We start from the raw sequence: 22,821 nt of genomic DNA, 5'->3' as shown, positions 1-22,821 counted from the left end.
GCGGACATCTTATATCTAATAAATGCTTGATTCAGGCAACCTCGCGACAGTGTCCAAGGAGATCTGCAAAACATCGCACAGAGGCCCAAAAATTGTCTCCTGACTAGGATAGCGGATAGTTCATCAGCGTAGGCAACCACCCGTTAGCCATTGGCTTCCAGATACACAAGCAGCTCGTTGACTACCACAACCCAGAGCAGCACTTCAAGGCGCTTCACTTAAATGTGAACATCTAAAGTCAAAGATGAAACTAGTACGTGAGCGGAGAATGAAACTTGAGACGGAGATCGAATCTGAGCAGAGAAAGGTGACCCCTGGGACGATTAAGCAGGTTGCAGAAGTTGGGACTGAGTTGAAACTGGTTTGATGCAATAAATATCCATTATCTTGCGCTATATTATTTTCCAATCACATATCAATAATTATTTGCACAGCAAATACATTCAATATTACCATCATCATCATTTTCTTCAATCGATGTTCTTATTACATTGAACTCGTGTGTCACTCTGAGCTGCACTATTCAAATATAATTTTTCTTGCAATCAATCAAGTAATGCCATTTATATGCATGAACAGACCTATACATACATTCAAGGATATATAGATTTTTCTTAGCTGGCAATCACACCTGAAGCAGATAGAGTAATTTACTATCCAAATTACCGTTACACGATCTCAAGTAGGTAAATATATTAAAATGTATACTTACGTGCACACGACTTTATACAGTATATATACCATGTAAGACATACTTACATACAGCGCTGCAATCACGTTTACAAAATTATGCTTCACCTTGAGTTTCCAATATTGCCGAATGGATAGGAGATTTTCATACATTGTAGAATATTAACTTCAGCTACGTATTCGTATTCCTAAGTAATTTGGAAATCTCACACTCTCATCCCATCTCATCGCAATCATCATTTAATGCATTACAAAATTAACTTATGTCAACTGTCAAATTCAAATACAGTTTTAAATTGATCTACAACTGAAGTGAACTGTGATTATGCGAATGAAATTGAAGATATTAGTAGATGAAGTCGTGGCAAAATAAAAATTTCGATAAATTCCCTTATCCCGCAAGCTCTCCTTCTGACTCTTCCTATACCTCTCCGTCTTCTTTCCTTTCCTTTCTCTTTCCCCTTGTCTTCTTTTTCTTATCCTTATCCTTGTGCTATCCTCTTCCTTATTATTATACTTATCCACATCCTTATCCTTATCCTCAAGCTTATCTTTATCCTTTTCTTTATCCTTATCCGTATCATTATCCTTATGCTTATCCTTATCCTTATCCTTACCCTTATTCTTATCAGTATCCTTATCCTTACCTTTATCTCAATCCTTATCGTTTTAAGGGAATTTTTAAAATGATTTCAGTGAACTTTTCACAGCTTCGGTAGTAGATGTATGTGCCTCATTGTTTGCATTAGTGATTTTTTTTTTTAATTTAGAAACATTTAACAAACTTCGATTCTATCTCTTCATTACAGATGGTGCCTACACAACAACTCTCAAAATTATCGAATCTCACTTACTTATCGCTAAGCGGAAATCGGTTTTCTCAACTACCAGCAGTTGCTTTCCTGAATTTGTTCCATTTGCGTGAGTTGCATTTAAATCATTTGGATCGTCTCAATCACATTGATTCAAGGTAAGTCTTCTTATGTATTTTGTTATTGCAATTAATTGAGCTATCTCTGTATCAAGTTTCGATGTCGCAACATTTTCGCTACAAAACTATTGCTTTGTAATGCATACAAGCATATTTTAATGCATACTTCTTTGCTTCAATTCCGTCAGTGATAACAAATATGAATTATTACATGGAGATTATTCGTACGTTATTTATCTTATCACTCACAACTTTCATTTTTCTTTAACACCATGTTGTCAATAGGAATCATATGATATTCTCTATTCAATGAGCAAATCGAAATCAAATGCGGAAGTACAGGCAATAACTGCTGTAGGAGTGCAACATATAAGTAAACGTGTTTGTATGTAACACTCATGTAATATATTCATACAACACCTAAAATACTTAAAACATATTTGTGAAGTGGTTAAATATTAGTAGATATAAGGAACCACGGCCATAGGATTCACTAGATATATTATCCTATACAAATGAAATAAGATAGTCCAACTCGGCACCCATATTTGAAATCAAATGAAGAGCAGACTTAACTAGGAGGGAAATAAGGAGGAATTTAACTCCGTTGCTGGTCTCCGGAGGGAAGGCAAAAGGAATTGAACTGCGTTGCTGCTCGCAATTGGCGTAATTTATTGCCAAATACAGATAGCTCATTAACGTAATATTAAGGCACATTCCGCTCTTTATACTCGATACGTTATCGGCGCCACACTATGCTATATTAAGCTACAAACTGTTATATTATGAAACTGAAGATAAATATTTTAGGATGTGTAGTAACTACCCCAGAACAGATTCAGCAATCTAGGAACCAATTACAGGCCAGATTTATGTCTCGAAAACCACAACAGCGCTCGCTTCAGTCGAAAGAAATAGTTTCTGGCTTTTTTGGAAAAGATTCGTTGGCTCCTTATCGGTCTTGCATTGAAGTCCGAACAGACCAACATCAGAAATTAAAAAAAGTGTTTTCAATTAGAAATGAGTTTTTCTAAACAGAGCGTTCTCAACCATGGCCTCTCGGCAATGATCTGAGAAATACTCAGAGTATAATTCTGATACGAAAAGCTTCTCAGTGAAAATTAGTCTGTCTTGCAAATGCCATTCTGCCCATTTGTTGGGGGAATTAAAAGAACGAGTACGACGCAAATTGAAGAGAAGCTCGGCAAATCTCCTCGGAGGCAAATCCCGTGGAGAATTTCAAAGCACTGTGAAGTTATAACTGATTGAACACTCTTCTTAAATACTAGGGAGGGCCAAACAGAATAGGTTTCCCTTTTTTGTTATATTGAAAATATATTATTAAATCTTATACAATATGAGGTTGAACTTTAATCTCGAATTACTACTAAAGCTTGAAAGTACCCCATATTCTTTGTATGGAAAATCTAAAGTCGTATTGAGGAATCTCTTAACATTAAAACGTAAAGCTGAAATTTTTAGATGCTTTAGATGATGTCTTGAACAATATTTTCATTAAACTAAAAGCAAAAAAGAAATGGTATTGGCTCACCCTAAAACACATCTTTATCTCTGCAAATCTGCAAACGTTTGTTAAAATTGCAAACGCTTAAATGCATACCAACCACAGTTGTATGTAACGATGTCTGCGCTACCAATATTAGCACAGTCGATCAACGTAGTTCCATGAACTATGTGAATTTAGCAGCTTGTTACAACCAACCGCTCTGATGAATGTGCATTCACTTAAGAGTTTATCTTTGACTTTGCTTCTGCCAATATTCATATGCTAATATACCCTTCACACGTATTATGCGGGTCTTATCCGTATTTTATATGATGATTCCGTGACATGTCATGCAAATGCTATATGATATGAAAACAATTCCATCTCATTCGTTGCTTAACTTCACATCACTCCCGCCATACTTGCCCTGCTGCTTAACTCAGTTAAATTGTAGTAAGTCAAATTTCTCTTCTGCGCCAATTGATGCAACCATACTCAAGTTGATTTGCGATTAAGTCATGTGTATGATTGTTTGTCTGAGTTTGCCACAGTTATAAGCATTGCTTATAAGAGCTTACACATTAAACATACAAATGCACATAAGTAAATGCAAACCTACACTTAAATACATACATACGATTTTGTAAAACTTCATATTTCTGCCTTCCCCCTTATAGCTTCCTCCCCTTCATTCGTCTGTTTAGCGTCTGCTTGCTGTCTATCTATCATTATCTTTGTATGCAGTATTCAGCAAGTCTTCACCATCAGCCAAGGCCTTGCCATTGACATTCAGCGCATTTGCTTCAATGTGTTTTAATGCTCGTTTACGCTTCAGCGCAATTTTGATGTGTGAATGAATTCTATGAATCAACATTGCTCTAGAATTTAGTATGTATAGGGAAGAGATTATTATTTTTTTTTTTCATTTTCGCCTGCTGATTTGTTAAGTGTCCTTTGGGTAATACAACACCTCATGGAAATAATAATATTTTGTTATTGTTATTAGTATTGAGCTGTCAATATTGATAGGCATATAAATGGTTACATGCCATTTTTGGTATGTCTTATTATTGAAAAGTTGATAGAAAATGCAGGAAAAGTGATGTAGTTGATATATTTGATTGAAGCGTTTAACAAATGAAATGAACTTGTCGAGATTTATGACATTAGATTTTAGTTCTGAATACATTGCGATTGTTTGACAAACCACTGCCAAGGAGCAGAAAAACCTTATCATATTCTTCTGAAACAGTTTTTCTAAAAGGGATTAGGTTGAGGTTGAGGTGGCTGCCCGAAAGCACACTTAGGCCAGTAGTATTAGCCCCGCTGTGATTAGAACAGCACAGAAAAGGGATTGCTTCTTGATGTTACTTTTCCTAGGTGTGGTAGCCGTATCTTCAAAGCACGGCGGCCGCACTTAAACCTTGCCGTCTCAAGACGCAGGTGTGCTTCAACCAAAGAAGATAACGTATAAGAAATTTTAACTGCAGCTAAAACATACGCTTCTGAAGATCAATACGGTTTCGGGGGAGCCTCAGGAATTTCGGATTTCCTAATTATAATGCATTTAATGGTACCACTGCTTCCCAACACGATTTGTTACAAATATGAAGGTATACGTAGACATATTTAGCAGAAAAACTCCATATGGAAGGATTTAGTAATTGATCTAAAAATAGTCATATCAAATCTTGTACGCAACATTCGGGCCATTAACATGTGGTGATACTTCCGTACTGGATATATAACCGACAATATATTATCAACATCGATAACACTTACCAAACTAATATAACAGGTAATGCGAAAGGGGTGGATGAGGGAAATTGGAAGGATAAAATGGGAGAAAGAAAGAGAAGAAGAGTAGGGAAGACGCAATGGTTAAGAGATGGGAAGAGAGAGAGAAATAAGAAAACAGTAAGTGGAAGGTAGAGGAGTTCAAGAAAAGGAAAGAGGGACAAAAATTTTAACGGAAAGAGGTAGGAAAGAAAAAGACGTAAAACGAGTAAGAGGCCTAACGGGAAAGCAATATGGATTTAGAAAGAGGAGGATGACGAAGAGAAAGGTGTAGAGAAAAACAATGGTGAATGAAATTTGGTAGGATGAAGGAATGTGTGAATTTTGCGAGTAAAGGAAGAAGGGCATTAGGGAAAAATGGAAGAAAGAGGAGGAAACGATCAGAAAACTCGAAATTTTGAAGCGAACATAGAAGGCAGGGTAGGAAATGACGGGGACATAAAGAGTAGGTACAGAAAAAATAGGTGAAGGGAGGAAAAGGATTTGGAAGAAGGAAAAGAACACAAAAACACAATTAGAATGAAAGTAGGGAGCAGAAAAAAACGAAAAAGTAGAGAGGTATCGTAAGAAAAGCTAAACGAAATGAGAATGGCGCAGATGACGAAGAGCAGGATGGAAATAAAAAAAATTGCAACTGAAATAGGAAAGAGAAGTGCCCGAGTTGTAGCAAATGCGGAAGTGGGTGTAGAAGGGAAAACGGCGAAAGTAGGAAAAACGAAGGGAAAAACGGACATTAAGATGGATAGGAGTAGAAAAAGTAAGAAAAAAGCATGGTCAGAAATTCAAAAAAAAAAAGGCCTCCGATACTTAGGTATTGAAACCAAAGTGGGAGACGGAGAGGAAATCGCGAGAAGAAGTGGAAGCGAGAGTGAAGGTAAACACTTTGAGAAAAGGCGAAAGACAGGAAGTCGAAGCGAAGAAAGGGACAGAATTAACAGGAAGGTGCGTGGTAAGGGAAAAGGTGGGGGATACAAACAATGGATGGCGAAAAAAGGAAGAGGAATGGAAAAGGAAGGAAGATGAAGAATTAGAGACAAAAAAGAGAAGACCGTGGAGGGTGAAAACGAAGGGCAAGGGCCGGGGAACACAAAAAGTGAGGGAGAAACAGTAAGAGCCAGAGCAAAAGTTAAACCACAAAAAAAGCAATATGCATATCAAGAGAGATAGAGAAGGATTGGGATTATTCTTATCTCAGGTTTTTTAATATTTTATAAGTACAGTACTTAATACTTTTTTATTTAAATTATTTGTTCAGTTATTCTAGTAATTTGCTAAATAACTTCTCTGAAAAGCAAATTTAAGATTTTGGCACTTTTTAGAACGCTGTTTTTGTGCTCTGCCTGTTAGCGTGCCAATTCAATCGACAAGTAGCAAGAAATTTTCAATTTTCAAAACATTTTCGTTATCAAATTTGCATAAGTGGCGAAAAAATGCAGACACGAGTATAATCACGCAATAACACATACTCTCACACAACAACAGGAGTTTAGGCCACCAACAACGCTAAAGCTACATGCAAACATTCGACAGTTCAATTGCAATGGCAAGCCCATTTACATGCCACTCGCTCGCGCTTTTATTTCCGTTTCCGTTTGGTAGCACATTCATGGCAACGCCACCAATTTTTCGGAACACCAAAGCGGCGAGAATACAAGGAAGCATGCAAGCAGCCCAGCAAGAAAAAGCAGAGAAGTGAAAAAAACACAAACTCACTGTGAAACACAACAAAAAACGAAAATAGCTTAAAGCATCATTGCTTACCATGCAGCCACAAAATCCGTTAGCTTTACAAAAGTACGCTGGTTGGTGACGCATTTCCGAGTTTCTTGTGTTTATTCACACACATTTAAACACAGACTACCGTTTTTATACTCAGCTGAGCAGAGCTCACAGAGTATATTAACTTTGTTCGCATAACGGTAATCCGTAACGGCATAAACTAATCGAGATAGATATAGACTTCTATATGTCAAAATGATCTGGGAGAAAAAAGAAATTCATTTAGCCATGGTCCGTCCGTCCGTCTGTCCGTCCGTAAACACGATAACTTGAGTAAATTTTCAGGTATCTTAATGAAATTTGGTATGTAGGTTCCTGGGCGCTCATCTCATATCGCAATTTAAAATGAACGAAATCCGACTGCAACCACGCCCACTTTTTCGATATCGAAAATTTTGAAAAACCATAAAAGTGCGATAATTCATTAATCAAAAACGGCTATAGCGATGAAACTTGGTAGGTGTGTTGACCTTATGACGCGAAATTTTGGACAATGGGCGTGGCACCGCGCACTTTTAAAAGAAGGTAATTTAAAAGTTTTGCAAGCTGTAATTTCGCAATCGTTGAAGATATCATGATGAAATTTGGCAGGAATGTTACTCCTATTACTATATGTGTGCTAAACAAATCGGATGACGAACATGCCCACTTTTAAAAAAAAATTTTTTTTAAGTCGAATTTTAACAAAAAATTTAATATCTTTACAGTATATAAGTAAATTATGTCAACATTCAACTCCAGTAATGATATGGTGCAACAAAATACAAAAATAAAAGAAAATTTCAAAATGGGAGTGGCTCCGCCCTTTTTCATTTAATTCGTCTAGAATACTTTTAAGACCATAAGTCGAACCAATCCTTGTGAAATTTGGTAGGTGCATAGATTCTATGACGATAACGGTTTTCTGTGAAAATGGGTGAAATCGGTTGAAGCCACGCCCAGTTTTTATACACAGTCGACCGTCTGTCCTTCAGCTCGGCCGTTAACACGATAACTTGAGCAAAAATCGATATATCTTTACTAAACTTAGTTCACGTACTTATCTGAACTCACTTTATCTTGGTGTAAAAAATGGCCGAAATCGGACTATGACCACGCCCACTTTTTCGATATGGAAAATTACGAAAATTGAAAAAAAATGCCATAATTCTGTACCAAATATGAAAAAAGAGGTTAAACATAGTAATTGGATTGGTTTATTGACGCAAAATATAACTTTAGAAAAAACTTTGGAAAATGGGTGTGACACCTACCATATTAAGTAGAAGAAAATGAAAAAGTTCTGCAAGGCGAAATCTGCAAGCCCTTGGAATCTTGGCAGGAATACTGTTTGTGGTATGACATATATAAATAAATTAGCGGTACCCGACAGATGACGTTCTGGGTCACCCTGGTCCACATTTTGGTCGATATCTCGAAAACGCCTTCACATATACAACTAAGGGACATTTCCTTTTAAAACCCTCATTAATACCTTTAACTTGATACCCATTTCGTACAACACACATTCTAGAGTCACCCCTGGTATACCTTTATGGCGATATCCTTAAATTGCGTCCACCTATAGAACTATGGCACACTCCCTTTTAAAATACTCTTTAATACCTTCCATTTGAAACCCATGTCATAAAAACACATTCCAGGGTTACCCTAGGTTCATTTTGCTAAATGGTGATTTTCCCTTATTTTGTCTCCAAAGCTCTCAGCTGAGTATGTAATGTTCGGTTACACCCGAACTTAGCCTTCCTTACTTGTTGTAAGCATACATTTAGGAGCTCAAACATGCGTTCGCAACATTTACTGCTTTACTCTAAAATGCTACTGGCAAATATACGGCAAACTGCCCTTACCACTTTAAATCAGCACACCTTCTCCCTCTTCCACTATAAACTCATTCAATTACTTACTGCCTACACATCCTTTGTTATTGTTGTTTATCCTGTTGTTGTACGGCGCAATTTGTACCAATCTCCGTTTTGTCATTCATGTTGTCTGTCGATTTTCGCGTCTTCAAATCTTTAACTCAAAGCCAACACAATTTAAATCGGAGACATGTCTGAATTTGAATTTGATAAGTAAAGCGTGTGCTTGGAAGGCGTGAGGGAAAAGGTACGATTGTGAAGCAAAGTGGCATGAGATATTATTTCCATGGAAAATATGCAGAGTTCGCTATCAATGTATGTGTGTGTGTGTGTGAGTGCATGTGGTTATGTTACCTTCACCGTTTGGTGCAACGCATTTCGTCTGTAAGATTTTACTATTTGCATAATATTTGCACAGATAATTGAATTTACTTACGCTGCCAGAAGCTGTCTACAATGCAAACTGTGGTTAGAGCATAATCTTAATATAGCTTGAAGGTGAAATTGTTAGATGCAGATACTACTTAGGCCAACTGATTGTGCTTGAACGTTGACAGTCATGTGCTTTGATCTCTGGACGTAACCGCTCGCGTTTTTTGTAGAACTGCGACTTTTTTAATAAAAACTTCGTGCTTTTATTTTTTCGCTATATATGGCTCCCTCTTAACAACAAAGGAAACTTTGGGTTTTGCATATTTCACTCTAAAGATAAGTTTTGCCTTTTGAACTCTTTTACTACAATGACTTCTTAAAATATTTACTTCAATTTTTCTGCGTGGTTTGCTACAGCTGCCAAAGGAAATTTAAGGCAGCACTTACAAGCACGAATAAGTTTACGAATGTTACTAGGAATTATTTCTGCCGATTACCTTTTTTAACATCCAATGAGTACTAACAATGCTTTTTCACTTGTGCTTTCTGGGGTACAAAATGGGTGTTACCAACTAATTTTGGTGGTGGTGTGAGTTGGGAACATTACTTGTCCAAATATAGAATCTTTCAGAAGTAATAGACCGCCTTCGAAATAAGGTCAGTTTTTCTTACGTGGCTAATTCATATCGAGTGCTGAGTGGGATATCACCACAACTCAGCAACGCGGTCGATCGAAAACACCCTAGTTCAGAAAAGTCTTGAAAACTTCCTCTTTTAGATTTTGTTTCGAAAACGGTCATTCTGAGAATTTAGAACGCCTTATCTCAAAAATTTTGTTCATAAAAGCAAGCCCTTTCTAACCTTAAAACGTATTGAATTCATGCTCAGGTATGGCGTATTTCCAACCACAGCGAAGATATTGTGATTTTCAATTTGAAATTTAAAGAAATAAATGCAAGGCGTGATAACTTTCGAAGAGATTTTGGGCCAAGTTTCCCTACCAATTTGCGTCATGATCCAGAAATACACTCGCACTGTTTTCCAAATCACTGCCAATGGGCGACCCAGCTTAGAAAAACTTCACGCTAATAGAAAAAACTTTCCTCTAAATTTTCGATATTGCTTTCCCGTGAACTCGGGACTTTCGGCGTGCTCCGTCTACCACCACACGACGGCAGTGATATTATTTCAGGATTATTTTCGAGATTTGGTTGGAAATTAACCGGGTCTGTATTAGGCTATTTCAATCATGCCCTCAGGAACAGTGCGGTCCCATTTAAATACAGCTTCAGGAGCATCTGTGAAAACCATTTTCGAAATCGTTTGGGATCTCTTTTGGTACATATTTCGTATAATTGTAATATTCCCGCGGGTTGTAAGTTTTTCGAACAAGCGAATTTTTTGATCATTATTAACTATTTTGACACCGGTGAACTTTGTGGAACAAGCAATTTTTTTTCTGTTTTTTGTGAAGAGTAATTCTTTCTTATAACAGGTGGTTGTTTTGTTTAGAGTTGCTCTATGTTCTTGTTTTTTTTTTTTTCAAAACTGGTGCTTTTTTGGAGCTACTTATTTAGGAACTATGTAGGGACTGCTTTCGAAACTAGTTTGGCATTAATTCAGTAGTATCACTTCGAGCCGAGAATGTTTTCCAAATTAGCTTAAAAATATTCCGAGCTTAGTCTCGACCATTTGAGTTATGCCCCCGTGATCAGTCAAGTGTCATTTAGAAACAAGTTGTGGATTATTTTGAATCATTTCCGATCCTTACGGTATTGCTTTCGGAGAATTTCGCAACTACTGTGGTTAATTTTTTGGATAATTTTAAAATTTTCGAAAGCATTTCGATATTAAATCAATATCATATCTAGATTGTTTTAAATTAAAATATTTTCAAATTTCCGGGCCTATGGTAGGCCCTTTCAGTTATGTTCTCAAGATCAGTGCCGCGCCATTTAGGGACAAGTTAAGAAGCATCCCTTAATACTTCCGCAGCCATTTCGGAATTATTTTTGTGATAGTTTCGGAAGTGCTATGGCATATTTTTCGGATAATTGAAAAATTTTATAGATTAGTAATTCTTTCGAACAGCAATTTTCTTATTATTATTGACTTTTTTTGAGATAGGTGAATTTTGTGAAATAAGTAACATTTGTTCGTCACTAGTGATTTTTGCGTTACGAGTGCTTTTTTGTAACAAGTGACATTTTGTTTTTAAACTTTTTTTAAAAGCGGTGATTTTATTCAGACGATTTTTCAGAAATTGCCCAAGCAAAAATACACCGAAATAGTATCGATTTATTTTTAGAAAGGGCTGGATTATACGATTGGTAATTGCGGCCACCGTGGTGTGATGGTAGCGTGCTCCGCCTATCACACCGTATGCCCTGGGTTCAACTCCCGGGCAAAGCAACATCAAAATTTTAGAAATAAGGTTTTTCAATTAGAAGAAAATTTTTCTAAGCGGGGTCGGCCCTCGGCAGTGACTGGCAAGCGCTCCGAGTGTATTTCTGCCATGAGAAGCTCTCAGTGAAAACTCATCTGCCTTGCAGATGCCGTTCGGAGTCGGCATAAAACATATAGGTCTCGTCCGGCCAATTTCTAGGGAAAATCAAGAGGAGCACGACGCAAATTGGAAGAGAAGCTCGGCCTTAGATCTCTTCGGAGGTTATCGCGCCTTACATTTATTTTTTATTGTTTTAATTGCCAGAAATCCGAAGTTTTTCTTAAGAAGCGAATTGGGATATAAGCTTGGCCCAAATCTCCTAGATCGTTACAATTATTAAATTGGAACTCTTTGAAAAATTTTAAACTTTGTGGTCAACGTCATCCTTTGTTTATGAACTGAGTCCCCACCCAATTTAAATGAACTGATTGACTTCACAGTGCTCAAAATATGGTAGCCTGTCTTATTAAGGCCAAGTACAAAATGTTTCACAACGCAGTAAGGATATATCGTGACTAAAACACCAAATGAAATTACTCTGCTGGCTCCCGCACCTGCTCTCTGTATTTCAAGGCTAAATTGCCTTACAACATAGTCTCGCTTTGCTGACAGCCTATGGTACAGTTTGAAAACTATTTTGATTACAAAGCGTTTCTTTTGCGTAATTCGGATTTTTCCTACAGTGGAATAGTACAAAGAGACCGATATAAGGCTATTAGAAATAATGCCCGAATATTCTATTATAAAGCTTACCAAACGGCAGAAAGTAAGGAGATGATGAATAAAGAGGCATTAACTAATTACCATTGCCGGCCCCGTGGTGTGATGGTAGCGTGCTCCTCCTACCACACTGAACGATCTGGGTTCACACCCCGGGCAAAGCAACATCAACATTTTACAAATAAGGTTTTTCAATTAGAAGAAAATTTTCTTCTAAGCGGGGTCGCCCCTCGGCAGTGTTTGGCAAGCACTTCGAGTGCATCTCTGCCATGAAAAGCTCTCAGTCAAAACGCATCTGCCTCGCAGATGCCGTTCAGAGTCGGCATAAAAACAAGTAAGTCCTGTCCTGCCAATGTGTAGGAAAAATTTAAAAGGAGCACGACACAAATTGGAATAGAAGCTCCGCCTAAAATCTCTTCGGAGGTTATCGCGCCTTACACTTATTTTATTTTTTAACTATTTACCATGGTAAAAACGATCAAATACTCGATTGCGTGCTAGTTCATTTTAACTAATATTTGACCGCATAATATTGAAAAAAAAAAAATAAAATAAAAAATGACGTGTTTTAATAGTAATCAAGAAGGGTCAATGGTGCACAACGGTAGCAGACTTTCAAATACAAAGACAACACAGCATTTCCCCATGGAATATTTATTACTTATAGTGCAATGGAAAGCAAATTACTTAAGTTTTTGAACTTATAAACAATATAAGTAAGTGAGGACCACACAGTTTTCCGCAGCTCAACAAAGTCCCTAAGAACATATCTAATGTATTAAGGCAGATCTGTCATCATGCCTAGCAACTATGTTGGCTTGTCAACAGTGATCTTGCAAACTATTCACAATTTAATGCAATAAAATAAAGTAAAATTAACGTTTCTTACACTTCCCTCAAACTGTCAAGAGTTTACCTTCAATGTTCGCCATCACCTAAATTAGCAATTAACACCATCTTACATAGCGACATACAAACCACACCAGAGCAACATATTATGAGAAGCGCAATCTACGCTAAATTGCACGCTCTAACTCCATCAACAAATTCCATGCCATTAACTGCAGCTCAAACCATTCATAATAAGCAATTTTGACGCGTCATAAAAATTAACTTAATATTTTCTTTGATATTATTTGGCAGACACAGACACCGATTAGTTCAACTCATACCACTTAGAAAGCTATTGTACTCATACGCAAGTCATGTGAGAGTATACATGTGTTATACATTGTATATCTGAAAAATGTGTAAAAAAAAAAATATAAAATCCTTTTGCAATGCAGCTCGCATAATCGCCACCCTCGTTACCATATCGCTTTCAGTTGTCTGTCTACCTCTTTATTGTGCTACTCATGCTCTACAATTTCACAAACTCCTCTGCTTGTATTTCATGCTAGCAACGGTGTATACCTGTATGCGTAACATTCCTTTGGGATTTGAAATCCATACTATTCAAAAAATATTTACCCTGCTGAGCTTAGAACGCGTGCATACGTGGCGTTTACCTATGCTTACTTCTGTGTTCAAATGTAGGGAAAAGCATCTCGCTTGTACATCCATACATACATACACAGATGCAAACATATTTGCATATTTCATTTAGTGGATTTCCATTAACTTATTTGCATAAATATTTTAGCGCCATACTTAACTTCACGTTCAACATTCATCGTTCGCGTATGAGCATATCCTTTGACTTTTTTATAAAGCAGAAACAACAATTACTTTCAACCTTTTCTGGTATGATTACTTTTTTTCTCACATCTGCATTACCTCACATAGTACCACACTGTAATATGAGTTTACAGCTGGTATCTTTGGGTTACAAACAGAGTAGCTAAAAAAACTTAGCCAAGATTTTATTTAATTATTATCGATTTTGTTGTTTTAGTTTGTTATCGCCACGCCATCGGCTTTCTATCGACGGCTCACATATGTATTATCGCTTTATTTTGAGATTTTATCGGTATATATTTCGTAGCAATCCGATGTGTCCCGTTCAAAAATCGAAAGCACACCGGTAAAAAATCGATAATTTTTTGATAAAAAATCGATAATAAATCTGTAATACGCCGGTAACAAATTGGTAAAACTCCGATGAATATTGGGTAACTTTTTGATAGCGAAATGATATATTTTAAAAGCTTATCGATAGCTCTTTGAAAATATATAAATAACTATTCGTTGCCAAACCGATAAAAAAATCAACGATATTTCGATAACAGATCCCTGACACTTCGAAATCAAATTGGTAGCACTCCGACAACTTGTCGATAAATATTCGCTGACAAATAGATAGAGCTTCGCTAACACGTCGAAAGTTTTTCAATAACAACCGTCAACTTTTCGATAACAAACATATAACTTATCGATATATAATCTATAGCTCATCGATAACCTTTTTATCCATAGCATATGTATAACGCTTCAATACCAAATAGAAAACTTGTCTATACCTGGCCTAAAACACTTCTTTCTTTCCTTTGCTTGTATAGATTTGCCGTCTGTCTTTGCTCATATTAACGCTTCCATGTGTATTGTAGTGACTACGCTTACACTTACTTTCATCCTTTTAGCGCTTCCAATCGCTAAGCTTACACTTACATAACTTACGTTTTCCTTCTAGATTACCGGAAGCAAAGATGTTTACATAAATTTGAGCGCGTCCTCCCCCTTGTTTGTAATCAACAAGCTATATCTTGCAGGGCTTTTCATAGTTTAGGTTGAACGACAAAGCCCACATTCTTAGAGTGAAAAGTAACCATTTATGTATCTATGAAAGCCAAACCAGCCTGATTGATTGCATGCGACAATGGCTATCTGCAACCTGAGCTCATCTGGTGAACCCACCTGCTCTGAAATCGATTTCAATATTCCTATATACGGCTACCCATACGGGCCTGAAACAAAAGTGCTGGCTATATGAATCCAGCCTATTACTGTCATGTGGAAGTGTAATATTCAGATAGTATTCGCGCCGGTTCCGCTTACTTTCGTAGCTGCAGTTATGTGTACCTACTAATCCACCAATTCAAGTAATAATAGGCGCAGTTTGGTGTCGAACGATTTCGTAGTAGTGGACTATTTGCAACCTGTTTGGAAGTCTTATGGCGTTTTCTCCTTCTGGAAGAATCTTACCCCAATGTTGTAATTTTCAATTCAAACTTTTGAACCAGTTCACCTGGTGCTCACCAAAATGCCCGAGTTTTGATATAATGCAAGCCATCTTTTTATTCGGTGGAAAATATTTTATGAAAAGGAAAATCAAAATTTACGAAAGAGCGGAGAAAAACCAACAAGGCGACAATATTTTCAGAAAAGAAAACACCAGTAGATTTTTTAAGGAATGAACATCAAACATTAATTTAAGTTGAGCACTTGACGACTGCAAGGATCCACTATGGCACTACTTTGGAGAAAAAAAAAGCTTACGAAAGAAGCACCAAGTTCACTTCTTAGCTCGCTCTGCTTTATTTTCGAACGCTGCTTCCTGTCTGAAATGGCTCCCACACATGTTTTCAATATATATCCTAGGACTATGTCCCAAACTGTGGGTTGTTAAAAGAAAAGCGGCTCGACACACTGCCGAGGAAGTAGTTCTTCCTAATTTGATCTTTTCACAGTTTTAGTCAGCTGACTAGTTACGATAAAGCCAATCCTAGTTTTGTGTTTATTCCAAACTTGTACGTTTAGATATGAATGTACACAACAGCTTTCACTATGAGGTTTTCTTCTAAATTTTACTCTCAACTTATATTTTTCTGCTCAATTTGTTTATATTAAAATTGTTTTAGTATTATTTACAAATTTTGTCGACGCAAATTGGAGCTTATCTTCCAAGTTTTTTCAAAAGTGTAAATGTATTAAACATGTAAATACAAGAATAAGCTGGTGTGTAGCCTACTAAGTAATAACTCCTTTGTCCTCCACTTCCTAGTCATATCATATCTTGTAGTAAAATGTCTTGTAAACATTGCTTAATGCCTTTGCTGTTTTGGCATAAATTAAAAGTATTTAAATATGTTTGAAGATCTTCATCTATGTTTGGAATTATGTAAATTTGTGCCTATACTTTAATCCATGTTATATATTGTACAACAAGATTCTCATTCAAAGCTCAAGCAGTGTTTATCAGTTTTGCATGTTCCATTCAATGTAATCTTTATTTCGGGGTAAAATAGTATTGGTTTAAATACTTTTTTTCATTTTCACGCTGTAACAACTTACAGTTCGATGCAAAGCTTTACATCGTTGTGTTATTGCGATGTTACCGAAAGTAGCGCCACTAGCGCTGAAAGTAAGTATCCATATGGATAATTGGACAGTTTCAAACAGGCCGGATAAGCCGCATTACAGATATCCACCGAATTATTCGCGCAACTCTAGCGGTTGTACTAGCTGTGATCACAGAACTATTGAGTTGATTGCGAACAACGCCGCTACGTATGAGCGATATTTAATGAGTATTGGTACTACGGATGCAACGAAAGTAAACTGTTTCCTAAATGTACAGGAAGCTTTAACTTTTTCAGATTTGAAATAGAAAACGGGAGTTGAAGAAGAGTGTGAGTTAGGCATATTTAGGTAAATATAAATGAGGTGCAAAATGATAAGTAGATATATATATATAACGTAATTTAACTTCTTTAAAATACTTGACGCGATTCATCTCCAAGGAGATTGAGGCCAAATTTGCGTTGTGCTCTTTTTAGTTTCCCTAAAAAATTTGCGTGACGGGACCTAAATTTTTTATGCAGATTTCAAACGGCATCTGCAACGCAGATGAGTTTTCACTGTGAAGGTTTTTATGGCAGAAGTACACTCGGAGTGCTTGCCAAATCACTTACTATGGGCGACACCGGTACCTGAAGTTGAACCCAGCAGCCTCGATGTGGTAGGCGGAGCATCCATGGCGGCCAAATTTCCGAATCTTGTCTTACTAGAGACATATAAAATTAAAGGGTATGTAGCCCTTGGAGCAAAAAAGCCAATACACTGCGCTAATTTTTTTAATCCAAACTTTAAAAAGACCCCCGCCCCGCACCCCCCCCCCCCCTTCAGATCCTCAGATTTACACATGATTATTTTTTTAATAAAACAATTTTAAATTATACTATTGCATTTTATAACAGTCTTTAACAATGTACAAAACTAAGTCGAATTTATAAAAAAAAAAAACGACAGTAACCAGGGCAACAACCTTTACCAAAGCGTAGTAAGAGTGAGTCCTGCGATCGGGTAAATATAGGGTGTCAAACCATTCATCGGATTTCTATACAACTTCGTGAAGTTATTTTTTAAACTTTTTGGAAGGAAGGTGTGCTTCCTACCTCCATTTCCAATTATAAAGCTTTTAATTTTATATGAGAATAGGCTTTTCTTGACCATATGGTTGCTATTTTTAGTGCAACTAAAACTTCACTATTGCGACCCAACGTTTCGCTAAGCACCTTAGCTTCCTCGGGGCGAAAGCTTTGAGTTTTTACCCCCTCAGTGTATTCCACGTCTGCGTCCGCGTTTGCGAAATGCGCCAGTATTTCTCCATCCAAGCCGTTCTGCTATTCTATTTAGTATATTAGCTCCCTGTGCTCGCTTCGAAACACTGCCGTGAGTAGTACATAATATAAAAACCAAATTTTATCCAAACCTTTTTATAGGACAACACTTTTCCGGGAAGTGGACTAGATACTGATAGAAAAATTATTATCTGTGATTCGATTTGTTTGAAATTTGGTACTTAGGTAGAATTCTGTCTTTGCGATGCCTTTCTTCCGAGGGACCAACCTTTTCGATAAATATTCTTTAAGGTGCGCTTTGCCTTCCTTAATTATTATTGCAAAAATTTGGTTTGGGAAGGACGTATTGAAAAATGATTAGTGAGAAATAGTGGTAAAAGGTTGGGGCAGTTTGCGCAAATATGTAACAGTGAGAGGCAGGAAGCAAGAGAGAGTTACGGATAGAAAATAGAAGGAACGTGGAGAAAATGTGGTGGCATTCACACTTCTTGTCATCATAAGCACCATTATTGAAAACAGTGTGAAATTGATTGAGTTTCTATATTTAATAGGTTTGTCTACTTAAAGCAGTGTCCTTTTAAACATTTTTTTTCATCTGATTCAATAACATGTCATGTGCAGGGGCACGCCACAGGGGGGTGTCCTATCTCCTTATTTTATATTAAATATTTGGGGATTGTTTTGGACAAGAAACTGTCCTGGAGACCCAATGTGGAAGATCGGGCCAGGAAGGCCGCCATTGCCTTGTACTGCTGCAGAGGAGCTATCGGAAAGAGATGGGGACTCTCGCCAAGAATAGTACACTGGCTTTATGAGATGGTGGTCAAACCGATTCTGCTATATGGGGTGCTGGTCTGGTGGAAAGCACTGGACACGGCGAGCACCTCCAAAATGTTAGTGTCAGTGCAACGGACGGCGCTGATCGGTATCAATGGCGCTCTCAGAACAACGCCTACCTTGGCACTGAACGTCATGCTGAACATATACCCAGTAGATATTGCGGGAAAGGCGGCCGCGGCAAGGTCGTTGGTCAGGCTTCGTGATATGGGATATAGACTTTCTGACCGCGGACACTCTAGCCTTCTTACCAGTTTCGACTTCATCCCGGACAGAACGGACTACTGTATGCCGATAACAGCTCCCTATACAACCTTCACCCCAGTTATTCCAGAGAGAGAGGATTGGGGAAGAGGAATTATCTGGGGCATGGGACCGGTTAACTTGTTCACGGATGGGTCAAAGCTGGATGGAAAGGTTGGTGGGGGGGTCTTTTGTCAAGAGCTAAATTTAAGCCGCAAGTTTAAGTTGGCTGATCACTGCAGTGTATTCCAAGCGGAAATTGCTGCGATTAAGGATGCGGTGGATGGAATGCTATCCAGTGCTACCACGGTTAGGGAATTTAACATCTACTCTGATAGCCAATCGGCTATCAAGGCCTTGAGCTCAACTACAGTGCGATCGAGGGTGGTCTGGGAGTGCCTGACCTCGCTTGCGATTGCATCGAATTATTTTACAATTAAGATTATCTGGGTCCCGGGCCATAGTGATATCCCGGGTAACTGTCAAGCGGATCTCTTAGCCCGCATCGGTACAACTGAACCGAATGAAGATGGCTGTAGGGACTTTGGGATCCCGCTGGCCACCTGTGGATTGCTCCTCCATAGCTGGGCCTCGAATCAGCTCAGCAAACGTTGGGCGGATACCACGTCTTGCAGGGTAGCAAGATCTTTCTGGCCGAAAGTGGATGGCAGGAGGTCTGCTGAAATAATTGGGTTCACTAAGGCTCACCTATCAATGGTCATTGGGGTTTTGACAGGGCACTGTCCCATGGGTATCCATGCGGTACGTCTCAATATACTGGAAATTCCATCCTGCTGCAGCTGTATGGAGGATGATGAGGTGGAATCACCAAATCACTTTATGCTTGATTGTCCAGCTTTTGCCAGAATTAGGCGAAAGTACTTCGGTCGCGACTCACTTGGATCTCCCGAGGATATATGCAAAGTTGAGATCGGTATCATTCGGAGCTTTATCGTTGCTACCCAACGATTCTCTAAGTAGCTGGATCTAGGTCACCGTTATTTTTGGTGTATGTGGTATCACAACGGACCTTCGTGTCGTCCAAGTGAGCTATCCTTATCAGGGCAGCTACCACCTAACCTATCCTATCCTATCCAATAACATGTCAGCTTATAAAAGTAAATACACATACAAACAGGTGTCTAAAGTCATGCCACATGACACTAACAAAGGCGTCAAAAATGTTAGGAATTTTTCAATATTTATTCAAAGCTGACGTTGACGAATGCATTTATAATCAACACTCCAACATTTTGATTAGGAACATGGAAGCATAAGCTCGCACAGAAACCTAAGAATTTTTTCACAATCGCAAGCACAAATGCAACACACACACACACGCACACACGTGTACTTGGCTGTAGAAAAAGTTGTACAACAGCGCCTGTAAATATGCAAAGCCTAAGCCTAAAAATAATAAGAGAACAAAATAAAGCCAGAGTCAACATTTTTATATAAAACTGCATGAATGTATGTGTACGTGAGCATGTGTGTGTGTTGCCGTGTTCGTGCATTTAAAAATGTTTATATTTTCATGCAACGCTGTAGCTTTCATGTCAGTCATGAACTAACTGCATGCTTCCACTTTGTGTTCCGTTATGTTCTTTGTCCCTCTGTCACTTCTTCCGCTTGTCCATCTCAGCTAGGGCCACGCTACAATCTCATCACGGCATCACTCATGCATAACATCCGACACGAAACTTTGCCTTTGTTTTTGCCGCTGCATAGCTGATGGTGGCTTTAGTTTTATTTACTTTGTTGTTGTTTAATATTTATAATTTATTTTTTGGACCGTCACCTCCCCGCTGCCCTGAGCGCAAATGCTGCCATAATTTTTCGCTCTCAGTTTTTTCTGCTCCTATTTTTAAAGGGTCATTCTATGGCAAATAGTGTAAATATTTCTATATCAGAAAAATTATTAAAAAACATCTAAATCTCCCTTCTAAATTTAAGCCTTTGTCATAGTGGAACTAAAAGAGCTCAACTTTTTGAGCTCTGCTAGAGTACCGAATCTACAGAGAAAATATTCAACAGTTCTCAATAATTGGCCCAGGGTTAATATGTACTCTCATCAGCCAATTACCCGTTTTGATACACACCAGTGAACCTAAGTATGGGCGATTAAGATAAGTAAAAATGTTTGCTAACGTCATGCACAATGTTCAAATACCCACCAGTATAGTATTGTAACGAATTTACTGCAATTCCTCTTTTTTGCAACCCTCTGCTAAGTTCGAATCACTAAACTGTTGAATAAATAACTCCAATATTGAATAATGGAAAAATGGCCTTTATTAAAGTACTTCACAATAAATAATACTGCTATTGCCCGCCAGATTGCGTGCTTAATCAAAACTGCTTGCAGCGCCTCTACCGTGGTTGCCTTTTATATTCTTTGATTTCCTCGTGGCATCTTCTAGGCGCTTCCATTTCTAGAATTTACTAGTTGGTTATCTGTTATAAATATAACTACAGATGTACGTGTATAGCTATCATATGCGCGTGTGTTTGTGAGCGACACTTCCACAATTATATTGCATATCTCAGATAAGATATCTGCATGTGTTTGTGCGTTGCTTCTCCCTGCGTATACGTACATATGTGTAGACATAATGATTGATTCGTTTATGTAGATACATAATGATTGATTTATGGATGTGCATACAAGGCGCTGCTTAGCATCGGCTTAGAGATGGCAGTACCCCTTAGTGTTGCTAATTTCGTAACAGTATATGTTAAATATATAAAATCTAAAGTCGGCCTGGGCATCATTTTATGATTTAAGATATATGCCGCAGACATGAGCGTAATTCCTAATTGAACTGACAACAAAAATTCTATGCAATTTTACATAAAATGCCCCACTTATTACTAGGACTGCTGGCGCTACACTAAATATGGTATGCGCGCAGAAAAGAAGGTGACTATAAAGTTGAAAAAAAAGAAATTTTTTTTATATAACTGTAATAGCAATTATCTCAGGGCCAACCAATATGCACTAAAAACTTTGGTTTAGCTTTGCTGTGCCGCCTGCTTTGCTTCAACGTTTGTCTGATTGCCAACAAAGCTTTGTAAAAAGTGCAATTTTCTCAAAACCGTTTGCCGCTTTACCTATTTTACGGCCGTTAGTCGCGCTGTTTATTTGGTTGTTTGTTTGTTTGCTGTTGTTGTTGTCTGTTTATGTTTTGAGCTTTTCACTTTGTGGGCGCAAAAGTTGCTTAACACCTGGTTGCGCCGCTTCACGTGGCATGGATGGGTGCTCAGCATGTTGCACTTTTACTTTGCGAATTACTTTTCCATTAGTGTGCTTTTAAAATTAATTACATGGAAAATTGACTAGCAGCTTTTCGAGTTTTATATTTGTATTTGTTATCGGTTTTTTGTCGCTTTTGATAAGTTACAAAGTTATTGAGCTTAGCAAAAGTTATGGGGATATCAAGAAATTTATTTGTGCCAAAGCGCTGAGGATTTGCAAGAGGATGATATTAAATTGCAGAAGTAGATATTGGTATGACTGAAAGTGAATGGTGAAGCATGAGAGGCCAGAGAGAGGTTGGTTTCTTAGTGCAGCCCTTGACGTAGCTGGTAGCGGCCTTACTTTCCCTAATTAACGGTTTGAGGTATTTTAAGGACGTCATCATTGTTTACTTTAATAAGACGAGAACAACAACGGATAGGGGCATAAAAATATCAAAGGGTTAGGTTTGCTTCATACTGGTTATCAAACGGTGTTTTACTCTAAAGTAATTAAATATAATGAAGAGTGATATCAGTTTATCAAGTTTCTCACATTACCAAATAACTAGAAGTGCTTCTGACGCCTATGCTGACCTGCGAGCTTAATACGTAGCTTGGTCTCAAACGAGCTTACTGGACTATGTATGTTGTTGAAAGAATGGTAGTAGGGTCTGATACCGCCGACTGATCCAAACATATAAACCACTTATTTGGTGGAAAAAGTCTATCAAGGTAGACGTGATAAATTACACGCTAAAGGGATCGACGTTCATCCTGCGGGGCGGTCATAGATGCGTATAAATTAGAGGCATTAAGCGTGATGTGAAATAACCCACCGTTCTGTTCCTTTATTAATTAACGAAACGGCCCTAAGCAAACGG

General features: G+C 37.9%; 1 protein-coding gene across 11 annotated transcripts in view; it reads left to right on the top strand.

The window, feature by feature from the left end:
- Positions 1-22,821, top strand: part of Fili (Fish-lips) — a 603,882-nt gene that overhangs the window by 564,473 nt on the left and 16,588 nt on the right. For all 11 annotated transcript variants that reach the window (XM_067770548.1, XM_067770551.1, XM_067770543.1 and 8 more), the window contains one exon: positions 1,500-1,660. In XM_067770548.1, coding sequence (XP_067626649.1) covers positions 1,500-1,660 — 161 coding nt within the window. The remainder of the gene's footprint in view (positions 1-1,499; positions 1,661-22,821) is intronic.

Source organism: Eurosta solidaginis, chromosome 3 (assembly GCF_040869045.1).
Source record: "Eurosta solidaginis isolate ZX-2024a chromosome 3, ASM4086904v1, whole genome shotgun sequence".
Lineage (NCBI taxonomy): Eukaryota > Metazoa > Arthropoda > Insecta > Diptera > Tephritidae > Eurosta > Eurosta solidaginis.
The sequence above is the reverse complement of the archived record's forward strand: the minus strand, read 5'-3'. Positions and strand labels throughout refer to the sequence as shown.